This window comes from Garra rufa, chromosome 8 (genome assembly GCF_049309525.1).
Source record: "Garra rufa chromosome 8, GarRuf1.0, whole genome shotgun sequence".
NCBI lineage: Eukaryota > Metazoa > Chordata > Actinopteri > Cypriniformes > Cyprinidae > Garra > Garra rufa.
In genome coordinates, this window is record NC_133368.1 from 27,583,039 (window position 1) to 27,598,967 (window position 15,929).

Consider the following 15,929-nt stretch of genomic DNA (forward strand, 5'->3'; position numbering starts at 1 on the left):
ATAAACTGTGTGCAGAATCGAGACTAGTGCATGCCACATACAGAGATGTTCCTTGTGGCTAAGGAGCTGCACGTTTGAAGGTTGTCCCACAAAATTAAAGGACGTGTCAGATATCTTGCACCATATGACTTTGAAAGGTTCTGCTGAAAAAAAAAAAGATCTGATGGAGTGAGACTTGCAGGCTGATTTCAGTGTAGCACAGCAAGGAATTGTTGAAGGTTGTAAGGTTACAGGATCTCAGTTAATCCCTCACACCCTGTTGAATCCCTCTCCGGTTTTCATCTCCCCCACTTATTCATGTGTGAGTCAAGAGGAAGAAAAACAAATCTCTGGCTTCTCTTCCATCCTTGTACTTGATTTCCATCAGAGGACGCCTGCTGCCGGCGCACAGGGGCCATGTTTATATTTATTCATATTTATTTATTGAAATGAGCTGCACTTTGCCTCTGTAAAGAGGAATTCTCTCAATACCACAAGTGTGTGCATGCATTCATCTTCACCTATTCTCAAACACTGTTGAAAAAAAGTCTGCTTTCTTGTTTGAAAACTGACAGGTTTATAGAACACATAAACACTGTCATGAAAGCCATGGCAGCAAGTGCCATGTATAAACAGTCAACATGCATTCTATAATAAAATGCAAGAATTATGATGTGTTGTATGATATAAGAAATATAGTGATTCTTTGTATGTGCTGAGATACATTCAGCAATAAAATAAAATATTTTTTCCACTTATTAACGTACCAAATATCAAAATGTACTATAGTATTACCATTTTTTTATTGTTTCATATTTCACATACATCATTATTTTGTTTTGATTACATCTTTTGGATTGTCTTTTGAAATATTACATAATAAATTCCATCATTTTTTAATTCTGTCTGCTAGTAGTCTATTAGGTACAGTAGGAGAGAGAGCTTTTTTCATTTCAGCAATCAAAAAAACACCTGCAAATAGAAAAAACACCTGCAAATTACCACATACAGAAACACAACTGCAAATACCCGCAACACAACCAAACACAGAAATGCGCTGCAAATACTCACATAACAAATACAGAAATGTATTGCAAAAACTCACAATACAGAAACACGCAGAAACATACATACTCACAACACAACCAAATACAGAAACGCGCTGCAAATACTCATAACACAACGAAATACAGATACACTGCAAATACTTGCAACACAACCAAATACAGAAACACACTGCAAATACTCACAACACAATCAAATACAGGAACGAGCTGCAAATACTCACAACAAAACAAATTACAAAAATGCGCCGCAAACACTCGCAACACAACCAAATACAGGAACTCACTGCAAATACTTACAACACGACAAAATACAAAAAGTACTGCAAATATTTGCAACACAACCAAAGACAGAAACACACTGCAAATACTCTCAACATAACCACATACAGAAACACAACTGCAAATACCTGCAACACAACCGAATACAAAAATGCACTGCAAATACTCACAACAGGGCAAAATAGAAAAAGCACTGCAAAAACTCAACACAATCACATACAGAAACACAACTGCAAATACCTGCAACATAACCAAATACAGAAATATGTTGCAAATACTTACAAAACAAATACAGAAACGTGCTGTAAATACTAACAACACAACTAAATACAGAAACGTGCTGCAAATACTCACAATACAACCAAATACAGAAACACGCTGCAAATACTCGCAACACAACCAAATACAGAAACGTGCTGTAAATACTCACAACACAACTAAATACAGAAACGTGCTGCAAATACTCGCAAAACAACCAAATACAGAAACGTGCTGTAAATACTCACAACACAACTAAATACAGAAACATGCTGCAAATACTCACAACACAACTAAATACAGAAACGTGCTGCAAATACTCACAACACAACCAAATACAGAAACACGCTGCAAATACTCACAACACAACCAAATACAGAAACACGCTGCAAATACTCACAAAACAACCAAATACAGAAACACGCTGCAAATACTCATAACGTGACAAAATACAAAAAAGTGCTGCACATACTCGCAACACAACCAAATACAGAAACGCACTGAAAATACTTACAACACAACTAAATACAGAAACACGTTGCAAATATTCACAACACAACCAAATACAGAAACACGCTGCAAATATTCACAACACAACCAAATACAGAAACACGCTGCAAATACTGATAATGTGACAAAATACAAAAAAGTGCTGCAAATACTCGTAACACAACCAAATACAGAAACGCACTGCAAATACTCACAACACAACTAAATACAGAAACACGCTGCAAATACTCACAACACAACTAAATACAGAAACACTCTGCAAATACTCACAACACAACCAAATACAGAAACACGCTGCAAATACTCACAACGTGACAAAATACAGAAACATGCTGTAAATACTTACAACACAACCAAATACAGAAATGTGTTGTAAATACTCACACCACAACCAAATACAGAAACGCACTGCAAATACTCGCAACATTACCAAATACAGAAACGTGCTGTAAATACTCACAACCAAATACAAAAATGCACTGCAAATACTCACAACACAACCAAATACAGAAACACGCTGCAAATACTCACAACGTGACAAAATACAAAAAATGTGCTGCAAATACTCGCAACATAACCAAATACAGAAACTAATACTCACAACAATATACAGAATAAACAAAATACAGAAACTAAATACTCACAGCACAACCAAATACAGGAACATGCTGCAAATACTCACAACGTGACAAAATACAAAAATGTACAACAAATACTCGCAACATAACCAAATACAGAAATGTGCTGTAAATACTCACAACACAACCAAATACAGAAACGCACTGCAAATACTCGCAACACAACCAAATACAGAAATGCACTGCAAATACTCGCAACACAACCAAATACAGAAACGTGCTGTAAATACTCACGTGACAAAATACAAAAAATGTGCTGCAAATACTCACAACACAACCAAATACAGAAACACGCTGCAAATACTCACAATGTGACAAAATACAAAAAATGTGCTGCAAATACTCACAACACAACCAAATACAGAAACACACTGCAAATACCCACGTGACAAAATACAAAAAATGTGCTGCAAATACTTGCAACATAACCAAATACAGAAACTAATACAACAATAAACAGAATAAACAAAATACAGAAACTAAATACTCACAACACAACCAAATACAGAAACACACTGCAAATACTCACAATGTGACAAAATACAAAAAAATGTGCTGCAAATACTCACAACACAACCAAATACAGAATCACGCTGCAAATACTCGCAACATAACCAAATACAGAAACGTGTTGTTAATACTCACAACACAACCAAATACAGAAATGCACTGCAAATACTCACAACACAATCAAATACAGAAACGTGCTGTAAATACTTACAACACAACCAAATACAGAAACATGTTGTAAATACTCACAACACAACCAAATACAGAAACACGCAGCAAATACCCACAACCAAATACAAAAACGCACTGCAAATACTCACAACACAACCAAATACAGAAACATGCTGCAAATACTCACAACATGACAAAATACAAAAATGTGCTGCAAATACTCGCAACATAACCAAATACAGAAACGTGCTGTAAATACTCACAACCAAATACAAAAACGCACTGCAAATACTCACGACGTGACAAAATACAAAAAATGTGCTGCAAATACTCGCAACATAACTAAATACAGAAATGTGCTGTAAATACTCACAACACAACCAAATACAGAAACGCACTACAAATACTCACAACACAACCAAATACAGAAATGTGCTGTAAATACTCACAACACAACCAAATACAGAAACACGCTGCAAATACTCACAACGTGACAAAATACAAAAAATGTGCTGCAAATACTCGCAACATAACCAAATACAGAAACTAATTCTCACAACAATATACAGAATAAACAAAATACAGAAACTAAATACTCACAACACAACCAAATACAGAAACGCACTGCAAATACTCACAGCACAACCAAATACAGGAACATGCTGCAAATACTCACAACGTGACAAAATACAAAAAATGTGCAGCAAATACTCGCAACACAACCAAATACAGAAACGTGCTGTAAATACTCACAACACAACCAAATACAGAAACACGCTGCAAATACTCACAACGTGACAAAATACAAAAAATGTGCTGCAAATACTCGCAACATAACCAAATACAGAAACTAATTCTCACAACAATATACAGAATAAACAAAATACAGAAACTAAATACTCACAACACAACCAAATACAGAAACGCACTGCAAATACTCACAGCACAACCAAATACAGGAACATGCTGCAAATACTCACAACGTGACAAAATACAAAAAATGTGCAGCAAATACTCACAACACAACCAAATACAAAAATGCACTGCAAATACTCACAACACAACCAAATACAGAAACATGCTGCAAATACTCACAACGTGACAAAATACAAAAAAAAAAATGTGCAGCAAATACTCGCAACATAACCAAATACAGAAACATACTGCAAATACTTGCAACACAACCAAATACTGGAACATGCTGCATTTCTTATTTTGCAGTGTGTTTCTGTTTTGGCAGCACACTTCTGTATGTGGTTGTGTTGCGAGTATTTGCAGTGCTGACGTGCTGTCAAACTGATGAAGATGTTTTCTTAATTTTATGGTGCTTTTTCTATTTGCATGTGTTTTCTTAGTTGCAGTATGTTGAGCTTTTGCGGACACTGTAATTAAACCTATGTCCGACATGTTTTATGGGATAATGACATGTGTTATGCTTGTCATGGAGCAATGTTAGAGTGATCTTGGAGCGAGAGAAAACATCAACGCTTTAAAAAAAAACACAAACACTCATTGCTCCAGGAAAAACATGCAACACTGCTCCCCTCTCCTCTTCCACTCTGCACCACTCACATATTCTGCATTGAAGAATCATGTACAGTAAAAATCATATGAATATAGTACATAATTATCGTTATTTTGCCATACTAACAAAGCCTTTTAATCACATTCATCATATTCACAATACCTCACTGCTTAACCAAGAACAGTCCCTATATAACTGTAGCAACATACTAATTCACATGATTACACCACTTCTGTGCAGAAGCATATAAAAACTTCAATAAAAGCCAGAAATTGGTGCATTTACCATCAAGCACCTTTAAATAGCCCTTCAGAATAATCAAACACTAGGATCAAGTTCTCTCATTTGAAAAATACAGATACACTAGCATGCACTCAATGTGCCACTGAGCTACTTGAGGAGGTAAGGGGATTGTGGGTAAAGGATTTGTAGTGGGTCGCAAGAAGGCGACAGGGGATCTACATGTCCTTCAGAAATGCATCTACGGTTACTCACTACTAATGTTAATGTCTGTCTGCAGGGATGCCACCAAGAGCCTCTTGTGTAGAAGGAGACTTGATTGACACACGTAAGCTATTTGCTTGTCAGATTATCACTCATGGGAATGAGATGTTGGTGTTGACTTACACATTTATTCATGAAAAGTGCCATAGATGTGCACAAACCAGCTATTGTTTGTGTGTTTCAGTGTCTAAAAGTGTAACTGTAGAAAGACAGATAAAACAGATCTTCTGGGGTTTGAAATGTTAAAACGTGATAACTTATTTATTCTTCAGCCAGGATGTGGTTTGCATTTGTTGTCATTGTGGATTTTGTGACATGTGTTTAAGTTACAGACATCGGATCAACGTCTTTAAATCTACGGAGAGTGACAATCAGTTTGGGGATGATTTCATTGTGACTCTTAAAATAAGAAATGAAGAAGTGTCTTGAGGCACTTCAGTGGTTCTTTAGAAAATACTGGTGCTTCAAAAAAGTTAGACTCAACTATTCCACAGCAATGAAACTTGAACCTGTACAATGATCTGAAATACTTCTGATGTACTGTAACATGGAGATATTTTTTGTCTAAAGAGGCATACTGCTATCACAAGAACTCAATACAAGTTATTTTTAAAGGAATAGTTCAGAAAATTAAAACACTTACTCAAAAAAAAAAAAAAACAGAAGTGAAGAAATTAATACCTCAAGTGCAATATAAGTGCTGTCAAATGTAATGTAATAGATAAATTCTGCAATATATCTTTGGCGTACCACAGAAGACAGGTTTGGATCAACGTGACAGTGCGTAACTGATGACAGAATTCTCATTTTAGGTGAATTATTCCTTTAGGACTATAACTGTTCTAAACCTCTAATATTTCCCAATTTAAACACAGACTTTATCACTGCATTTATAATCATATTTCATAGTTTCATATTTCAGATGACTTAGTAGCAGATCATCATCTTTATTAGATACATGTATCATTTGATTGCGTGGGTGCTCTGTCATTCTATTAATTAGCTATTTATTAGTCATTTCACCTGCATTGACTTTGATATTAAAATAAAATTAGTTTTATATTTACACTTATACTCACAGTTCTATGGCCTTGTTCCACATGATGACATATCCAGACAAAACAAAGGATTCGATGTTCACTATGTGTGTATTTCCACGCTCTGTCCCCACGTAAAGCCATTTACTTTGAAACGGAAGATGACAAAACGTGATCCTAAAAGAGAGATGAAAAAAGAGGAATCATATTTGTGAAAGAGAAGGAGAGAAGGAGACACAGGGTATGTCAGCATCAATAAAGTATGTAATTAATACCTCACTAAGTAAAATACTTCACAGTTTTTATTCATATGCATATCACATTTTGTTGAATTACACAGCAGTCTCCACTTTCTTCAAAAAGCTGCAGATGTAATTACAAAACCCCATAAGAAAGTGAATTGTACATAAATTCATTACCAGAATGTAGTTAAGACAGCTAACTGTGCAAAAAGCTAAACAAGAGCCAAATTATGTATGCTCACGTTTAAAGTTCTGCTCAAATTCAAACATTTTTTAACATGTCCTTGCTCATCTTTTGAACTAGGTTTGAACTGTTAATTAAAATCTGAATTACAATATTGCCTTGTGTGATTATTAAACTGGAAAAAGGCTTCAAATGAATGAAATAAATATATGGTCTGCATGCAGTGTGGGCTTCAAAGTGAAGGGGCGGTGCTGTGTTTTGTCTCTCGACTATTACACAAGCACACATGGGCCTCATGATAGGATGTTTTCACATTCGGCTCATTTCAATGGTCTCATAGAGTGTTTGCAATACATGAATGCTGTGCACAAACTCCATCACTGCAGGTGGGCTAAATTTGCTTTGAAATCTATGGTGTAGCTTGGTTATAATGTGCATGTGCAAAATAGTCCAGGTAAACGTGTTCAGTAATTCCAAACATTTCCTTTTGTTGTGAGTTACTAAAGTAACTATTCCCAACAAAACACCATGCAAACCTGTTGATCCCCATTGACGTCCACTATATGGAGAAAAATTCTGGAACGTTTTAATATAATGACAAAGCAAAAACCAGATTTGCAAATTTTACAAATTTATCGCTCGAAGTGTAGTAACATCTAGAAGCAATTTGAATGCTCCTGAGCTAAATTTCGAGTGTCCCATGTAGGATTTCAGCGCGAATCAGACAATTTAGGAGATTCGATTAGAAGTAAAAACACTTCTACAGCCTCAAATTCCAGCAACTCCAGCATGACCAGCAGGTCGTAAAATTTGTCATGTGACACCCTGGCTCCAGCCAGTCTGAAGCAAACCTAACTAACTAAGAACTCGCGACATTAAAACAAAAGGACCCTTGTTGATAATCCCAAATTTGGGGCAAGTAACCAAGATTAATGGTCAAAGAGATGCACATCTTGGACATCACATGAGGGAAATCACTAGTAGAGACTGTGCTTGGTGGACTCCCCCACGCACAGGACACTGACATTCTTTCTACACCCTTTTGACCTTTTCCTCTCTCACAGAACACATCCTTGCATCCACAGTATGGCACAGAAAACTGCCTATTGATGTACATATGCACCTAAAATGTGCTAAAGAACTTAGGAGCAACTCATAATTTCTATGTATAACTTCCTATCACTTATGTAACTCACACATTTGTCTATTATGTTTTAATCACTTATTGTGTATGTCCCTTTTGATAACTATTGAATAGTTTAATGGTTTATATTGGTGTTTGATATGCATAGTCTTGAAATTAGATTCTTGAAATGTTTCTATAATTCAATTCTTTGTAAAATGTATTTTAGTCTTGTTATCGAAATCATGTCCAAATTTAACTTTGCCAAGAGCGGGAAAATGGGGACCACGGGACGGATCACATGACATTGTGATTTATGGTTGGGGAGGAGAAACTAACCGTACCCGGACTTAGGACATTGTTCTAATTGGTCAAGACATAATTTGGGATGTGTCCAAAAGCTGACTTTAAATACTCAGGACACCATTCAAATCTCTCTCTAAACACCTCTCTTACGCCTGTTTCACACATACTCCGTATACAGTGCGTATGCAGTCCGTGTGCGTTACGTATGCGGTGCAGAAGCAGCACGGACTCGTTTTGCTTTCACACAGGACGCGTTTGCGCGTTTAACAGCGCACAACTCGCATCCTCAAGCCAACGCCCAAGACTTCACGACCAACGACAACCTAACTCCCATCCAATCAGCAACCCCGGGAAACCCCTTTTGGAACGATGCCCGAAAGGAATCCCCTCGATACAAAGGCAACGCAAGTACAACCTCCAGATTCTCACTGAACTGGTGCATTTGATTAAATTTAATAACCTCTTTGAGAGACTCAATACGAGGGTTAATTAAGTGATTGATGGTTGTTCAGGTCTAAGCAATTGCACATATTGCTATAAACTTGGGACTTCATATTTTCATTCCTTTAAACTCATTCTTTCCTCACTTTTTCTTTCTGAAACCTGTGTGAATGCGTGTGTTTATGTTAGATTAGTTTGTGTGTGTTAGGTTTATCCAATAAAATCATATTTTTATTAGAAAAGATAAGTATCTTGTGTTTTGTGCTTACAAGTTAATGTCTTAAACTGTCGATATTGCTACTGTGCTAATATATAGTGTTCCCTTCCGGGAACTCGAGCCGCGTCAGGAACGCTATGGGGAACGCCATTGGCGGGCCGCACTCTGAATCATGTCTACAACCAATGAACGACGGGGGTGACGTCACAGGCGCGGTGACTTCACCGACCAGGAAGTATAAAGCACGTGCGTTTGAAGCCGGCGGCAGCTTTTGTCATTCAGCGAGAGCGCTCTGTGTCTGTCTGTTTATGCCATTTGCTGTTTTTCGTACCCAGTTTGGTACTCTTTATTTTGAGTAAATGGCATCCAAGCAACCATTTAAAAAAGAGAGTTTGGTGGTGAAGCGCCCGCATAAGCAGTGTGTCCCTCCTTGCCAACGCTTCATTGTTGGCGGGGATACACACAGCTTATGCGTGGTCTGCTTGGGAGCGGAGCACGCTCAGTCAGCCCTCGAAAAGGCTGGCTGTGAGCACTGTGACCGTCTGCCGGTGCGCGTGCTTCGCTCCCGGAAAGCCCTCTTCGAGGAGGGGGCTTTCACCAGCGTGCCCCGTGGGTCTGGCCCCGCTTCCGTCGAGGCGGAGCGGCGGCTGCACTCGTGGGGCTCGCAGCTCGATCTGCTGGAGGGTATGGAGACGGGTGACCCCCTATCTCCGCCCTCACTCAGCGGATCGAGCGACCTCCTCCTGGATGCGGAAGCCCGCGCTGCGGTTTCTTCCCCCCGGGAGGAGGTCCCTGAGTTCCTCTTGTCTTCCTCTGAGGAGGTTGACATCGAAAGTATTCATGAGGAATCTCAACCACCACCACGCTCGCCTCACTACGAGGAGCTCGTAGAGGTGCTGACGAATGCGGTTGCCAAGCTGAACATCTCTTGGCCCGCAGAACAAAGTAAAACCTATGAGCCGCAGCGAAGCCGATTAGATGATCGCTTCCTGCGGACAAAGTCAGCACCTCCAAAACGGAGCCTTCCCTTCTTCCCCGATCTCCACCAAGAACTCTCGAGATCGTGGGAGAAGCCATACTCCTCCTGTCTTTTCTCCCCCTCGGAAAATTATGGAAACGTGGGGGGGGCGGAGGAGAGTGGCTATAGGGCGATGCCACGGGTCGAACAGACGCTTGCGGGCTATCTGTCCCCCGGTTCGGCATCGTCCTTGAAGGCTCCGTCCTTGCCCACCAGGCCCCTTAAAGTTACATCTGGTCTGATGGGCAAGGCATACATGGCAGCAGGTCAAGCAGGGGCGTGCCTTCACACCATGGGCATCCTGCAAGCCTACCAGGCTGACCTGCTGAAGGAGTTCAGCAGCGGCGAGGAAGTTAGCGTCACAGAGATGCAAAAGACTGCAGATCTCGCTCTCCGCGCCACCAAGGAGGCCGCCCGTGCTGTGGGGCGGTCTATGGCAGCCCTGGTGGCCGCGGAGAGGCATCTCTGGCTGACCCTGTCCGACGTTAAAGAGAAGGACAGGGTCACGCTTCTGGACGCCCCCCTGCAACCCTCAGGCCTCTTTGGTGCCTCGGTGGATACCGTGGTAGCCAGGCACCAGGAGGCCCGTAAGCAGGCGGCGGCGTTCAGAACTTTTCTTCCTCGCCGCGTGTTCTCCTCTGAGGCTGCTGCACCATCCAAGAAGCAGCCTCAGCCGTGTACGAGCTCCTACCGTGAGGCACAAAAGCAGAGCGTTGCCGCCCGTGCTCCCCCGGCCCAGCCTAGGGGACCCGGAAAGCAACGCTCTAAGTCGGGGGCCTCTAAGAAGAAGAGGCCCGACCTGAGGGTCGTCCTCCAATCGAAGAGGTCCTCGGCTAAACGGCCCTGACGGTTGTGGCTCAGGGCCGTTGAGGGCAGCCCCTCTCGAGGGGGTTTGCACCGTACTTTCAGGTGCGGGTTTCAAACCCCCTCGGGGCCCTCAGGAGATTTGTCAGCTAACCCTGCCAGTGTTACAGGGCGCGTCGATCTCCCGCGAACATCCTCTAGCTGTTCCGCCCGGAAACGTAGCGGCCCTGGAGAGTTCGCAGCCCCCACGGGGGTCTTTCGAGGAGCTAGTTCAGGAACTTCCTGCCAGTTCGCTGTTACAGGTCTCCAAATTAGTTCCTCGAATAAATCCAGACACCAGTCTCGAGAGGCTGGTACCCTTAGTAAACTTTCTGGCAGTGTGGAAACTACTGGCAAAAGTTTCAGATTGGGTCCTGCGTACTGTAGAGAAAGGTTATGCTATTCAGTTCGGCGCCACGCCGCCACCTTTCAGCGGGGTATTTCCAACTCTAGTAAGCCCCGAGCAGGGTCTGGTAATGGAACAGGAAGTAGAAACTCTTCTGAGGAAGGAGGCCATCGAGGTGGTCCCTCCTCAAGACAGGGAATCCGGGTTCTACAGCCGGTACTTCATTGTTCCGAAGAAGGATGGGGGGCTTCGGCCCATTTTAGATCTCAGGCTTCTAAATCGCTCTGTCAAGAAACTGAAATTCAAAATGCTTACAGTCAGACAGGTCGTGTCACAAATCAGGTCCGAGGACTGGTTTGTCACGATAGATCTAAAAGACGCTTACTTTCACGTCTCCATCCTTCTTCAGCACAGGAAGTATCTCAGGTTCGCTTTCAGGGGCAAAGCTTACCAATACAGAGTGCTTCCTTTCGGCCTAGCTCTCTCACCCCGAACTTTCACGAAGTGTGTGGATGCTGCGCTGGCTCCACTGCGACTCCAGGGCATCCGCATACTCAACTACATAGACGACTGGCTCATCCTAGCCAGCTCGGAGCAGTTAGCGGTTCAGCATCGAGGTGCTGTTCTCGCTCACATGAAAGAGTTGGGGTTGAGACTCAACGCCAAGAAAAGTGTGCTTTCTCCACTACAGAGGACCACTTACTTAGGCGTAGTGTGGGATTCGATCTCCATGCAGGCACGTATGTCTCCTGCCCGGATCGATTCCATACTGACTGCGGTAAACGCAGTAAAGCTAGGCCAGTCACTCACTGTCAAACAGTTCCAAGTACTGTTAGGTCTTATGGCGGCCGCTTCCAACGTGATACCTTTTGGACTGCTGCATATGAGACCACTTCAGTGGTGGCTCAGAACCAGGGGGTTCTCCCCGAGGGGAAACCCGCTCCGCAAGATCAAGGTCACGCGGCGCTGCCTACGTGCCTTGGCCATGTGGAGGAAACCCTGGTTCCTCTCTCAGGGACCGGTTCTGGGAGCTCCTGGTCGCCGCATCACGCTAGCGACAGATGCTTCCCTTACCGGTTGGGGGGCGGTCATGAGTGGCCGCTCAGCCCAAGACCTATGGAGCATTCACCATCTCTCGTGGCACATAAACCGCTTAGAGATGCTGGCTGTATTCCTGGCTCTAAAGAGATTTCTCCCAGACCTAAGAAACCGTCATGTGCTGGTCCGCACAGACAGCACTGCGGTGGTTTACTATATAAACCACCAGGGAGGACTCCGCTCACGCCCCTTATACAAGCTGGCGTACCGGATACTCCTTTGGTCGCAAGAGAAATTTCTCTCCCTGAGAGCAGTCCATATTCCTGGACATCTGAATGTGGGGGCAGACGTCCTGTCGAGGCAGGGGCTGAGGCACGGGGAATGGATGCTTCACCCAGAGGTGGTGAAGCAGATCTGGAGAGTGTTTGGCCAGGCACAGGTGGACCTTTTCGCGACTCGAGAGACATCGCAATGTCCCCTCTGGTACTCTCTAGTTCCTCCAGCTCCATTGGGGCTGGATGCCATGGCACAGACGTGGCCGAGGCTGCGTCTGTACGCCTTTCCCCCGATCATTCTGCTCCCGGGAGTTCTGGAACGGGTCCGTCGGTTTCAAGTACGGCTGCTACTCGTAGCCCCGTACTGGCCATCCCGAGTGTGGTTCTCGGACCTGGTATCTCTCCTAGACGGCTCTCCGTGGGAGATTCCCGTCAGGAGGGACCTTCTGTCTCAGGCTGGGGGCGCGATATGCCACCCCCACCCAGAGAGTTGGAAGTTATGGGTGTGGCCCCTGAGGGGGCACAACTCATAGGAGCGGGTCTCTCAACCGAGGTTGTTGAGACCCTTCTCCAATCCAGAGCTCCCTCTACGAGGAAACTGTATGGCCTTAAGTGGAACTTATTCGCGAGATGGTGCCGCGAGCGCCACCTAGACCCAGTCAACTGCCCGGTTGGTACAGTTCTGGAGTTCTTACAGTCTCGCCTCTCCGCAGGGCTAGCTCACTCCACCCTGAAGGTATACGTGGCGGCCATAAGTGCCTACCACGCCCCTTTAGGTGGCCTCTCAGTAGGTAGAGAGCCCTTGGTCATACGGTTCCTCCGCGGTGCACTCAGGCTGAGGCCTCGAGTGACACCGAGGGTCCCCACGTGGGACCTGGCTGTGGTACTAGAAGCTCTATGTAAACCTCCATTCGAGCCCATAGAGGAGTCTACGGACCGCGTCCTGACAATTAAGACAGCGCTCCTACTAGCACTCACCTCTCTCAAGAGAGTTGGGGACCTGCAGGCCCTCTCAGTGGCCCCGTCTCATTTAGAGTTTGCCCCTGGGATGGCCAAGGCCTTTCTTTATCCCAGGGTCGGGTACGTCCCGAAGGTCCCCTCTCTAGCACCGCAGCCCATAACGCTGCAGGCGTTCTATCCTCCTCCGTTCGCGGAGCCGAATCACAGGAAGCTAAATTGCATGTGCCCTGTCAGAGCCTTAGACGCATACGTCCACAGAGCTGCCACGTGGCGTAGAACAGAGCAACTGTTTGTCTGTTACGGCCCCCCAAAGAGAGGGGGCCCGGCTTCAAAGCCTACTATTAGTAGATGGATCATTGATGCCATAGCTACTGCTTACGAGTCCTCTGGTCTCCCGTCTCCACTGGGACTTAAGGCTCACTCTACTCGAGGTCTGTCGGCCTCGAGGGCTCTGACAGCAGGTGTCCCAATACAGGACATCTGCAATGCTGCGGGTTGGTCCTCGCCCCTAACATTCGTTAGGTACTACGAACTTGACCTCAGAGCCGCTCCAGGCTCAGCTGTACTCTCGGCCTAGTGCGCTAGGCCTAGAGGGTCAGCCACCTCCCTAGCCAGGAGGAGACTTCTCAAGGCGCATTCTTTCTGCGGAAAGAAGAGAAGTCACTTTTTCGCCACAAAAGAGATCTGCACCCTTAACCTTTTGTCCGTGGAAGACTAGACAAAAGCTCTTTCAGTCCCTCTTGTCCTGGCAGAACCCCCAGACAAAGGACTAAGACTCCTCGTGAGCCCGAGGGCCGAGGAGTGCCTCTCGCACTGGCTGGCGAACCAGGCAGAGGTCACGGTTCTCGTGTGCCTTAGGGCCGAGAACTGCACAGCCCTCTTGTCCGCGGAATGCTAGACAATGGCTTTATTCTCCTCGTGTTCTGGCGCAGGATGCTACCAGACCGAGTGTACTTCGGTCCCTCTGGTTTCTGGCCTTTCCCAGACCAAGGACTAAGACTCCTCGTCTGCCTTCAATAAGGCCGAGGAGTGCCTCATGCACTGGCTGGCTACCAGGCAGAGGCCCCTACTGTCTTCCCCGTGAGCCCGAGGGCCGGGGATTGCAGTGCCCTCTTGTCCGCGTAATGCTAGACAATGGCTTATTCCCTCGCGTCCTGGCGGAGCTCCAGGCCGAGCCTTGGATCCCTCTTGCTCTGGCTGAACCCCCAGACAAAGGATCACCCCCTCCTCGTGTGCCCGAGGGCCGAGGAGCCTCCTGAGGTCGAGTTCACTGTACTCGTGGGTCTGCGGACCGAGGACTTCCCACACCATCTGTCCGCCGAGTGCTAGACAGTGGTCATTCGGTCCCTCTTGTTCTGGCTAACTCCCAGACAAAGGACTAAGACTCTGCGTGTGCCTGAGGGCCGCGGAGTACCTCTCGTTCTGGCTGGCGACCAGACAGAGGAAGACTACCTTTCCTCGTGTGCCCGAGGACCGAGGACTCGGGGCCTTCTTGTCCGCGTAATGCTAGACAAGGGCTCTCTTTTTTTCCACCCTGGTTGAGCAGACACTCGCAGGGCTCGGAAATTATGGGGGCGTTGGTAGTCTCGTTCCCCATAGCGTTCCTGACGCGGCTCGAGTTCCCGGAAGGGAACGTCTCGGGTTACGTATGTAACCTTAGTTCCCTGAGGGAACGAGACGCCGCGTCTCGGACCATAATTCCCGCCCCTGCGGCGCTCGCTTCATTCCTAAGAGCTGCCGCCGGCTTCAAACGCACGTGCTTTATACTTCCTGGTCGGTGACGTCACCGCGCCTGTGACGTCACCCCCGTCGTTCATTGGTTGTAGACATGATTCAGAGTGCGGCCCGCCAATGGCGTTCCCCATAGCGTTCCTGACGCGGCGTCTCGTTCCCTCAGGGAACTAAGGTTACATACGTAACCCGAGACGTTTTCACTATGTTCTGGATATTAATATCCATTGCAGAGTTTCAGTTACACGGCTTGTGTAATGAATCGCGGGTCGACTCTGACCAGCCGTAAAACAGTGATTCTGTTCAAATTCCCTATTGAATCATATTCGATTCCCTTTGAGCTAAATTAAATGTAATTAATCCCTTACACCTAGAAAAGGGTATGAGTACTTATGCAAAGGGATCTTTTCAGTTTTTTATTTTTAATAAATTTGCACAAATGTTAAAAACCTATTTTTTTGCTTAGCCATTATGGAGTAGGGAGTGTAGATTGATGTGGGGAAAAAAGTAATTTAAAGTAGTTTAACATAAGGCAGCAACATAAAATGTGAAAAAAAATGAAGGGGTATGAATAATTTCGCAAGGCACTGTATATTCATTTATTAATAAATATAGAAAAATTCTGGAACATTTTCCTCAAAAGCCTTAATTTCATTTTGACAGAAAAAAAGAAAGACATGAACATCTTGCATGACATAGGGGTGAGTAAATTATCAGAAAATGATTA

General features: G+C 44.5%; 1 protein-coding gene across 8 annotated transcripts in view; it reads right to left on the reverse strand.

Annotated features, from left to right (window-relative positions):
- stxbp5l (syntaxin binding protein 5L) overlaps positions 1-15,929 on the reverse strand; it is a 215,583-nt gene that overhangs the window by 109,118 nt on the left and 90,536 nt on the right. For all 8 annotated transcript variants that reach the window (XM_073845458.1, XM_073845456.1, XM_073845453.1 and 5 more), the window contains exon 5: positions 6,521-6,655. In XM_073845458.1, coding sequence (XP_073701559.1) covers positions 6,521-6,655 — 135 coding nt within the window. The remainder of the gene's footprint in view (positions 1-6,520; positions 6,656-15,929) is intronic.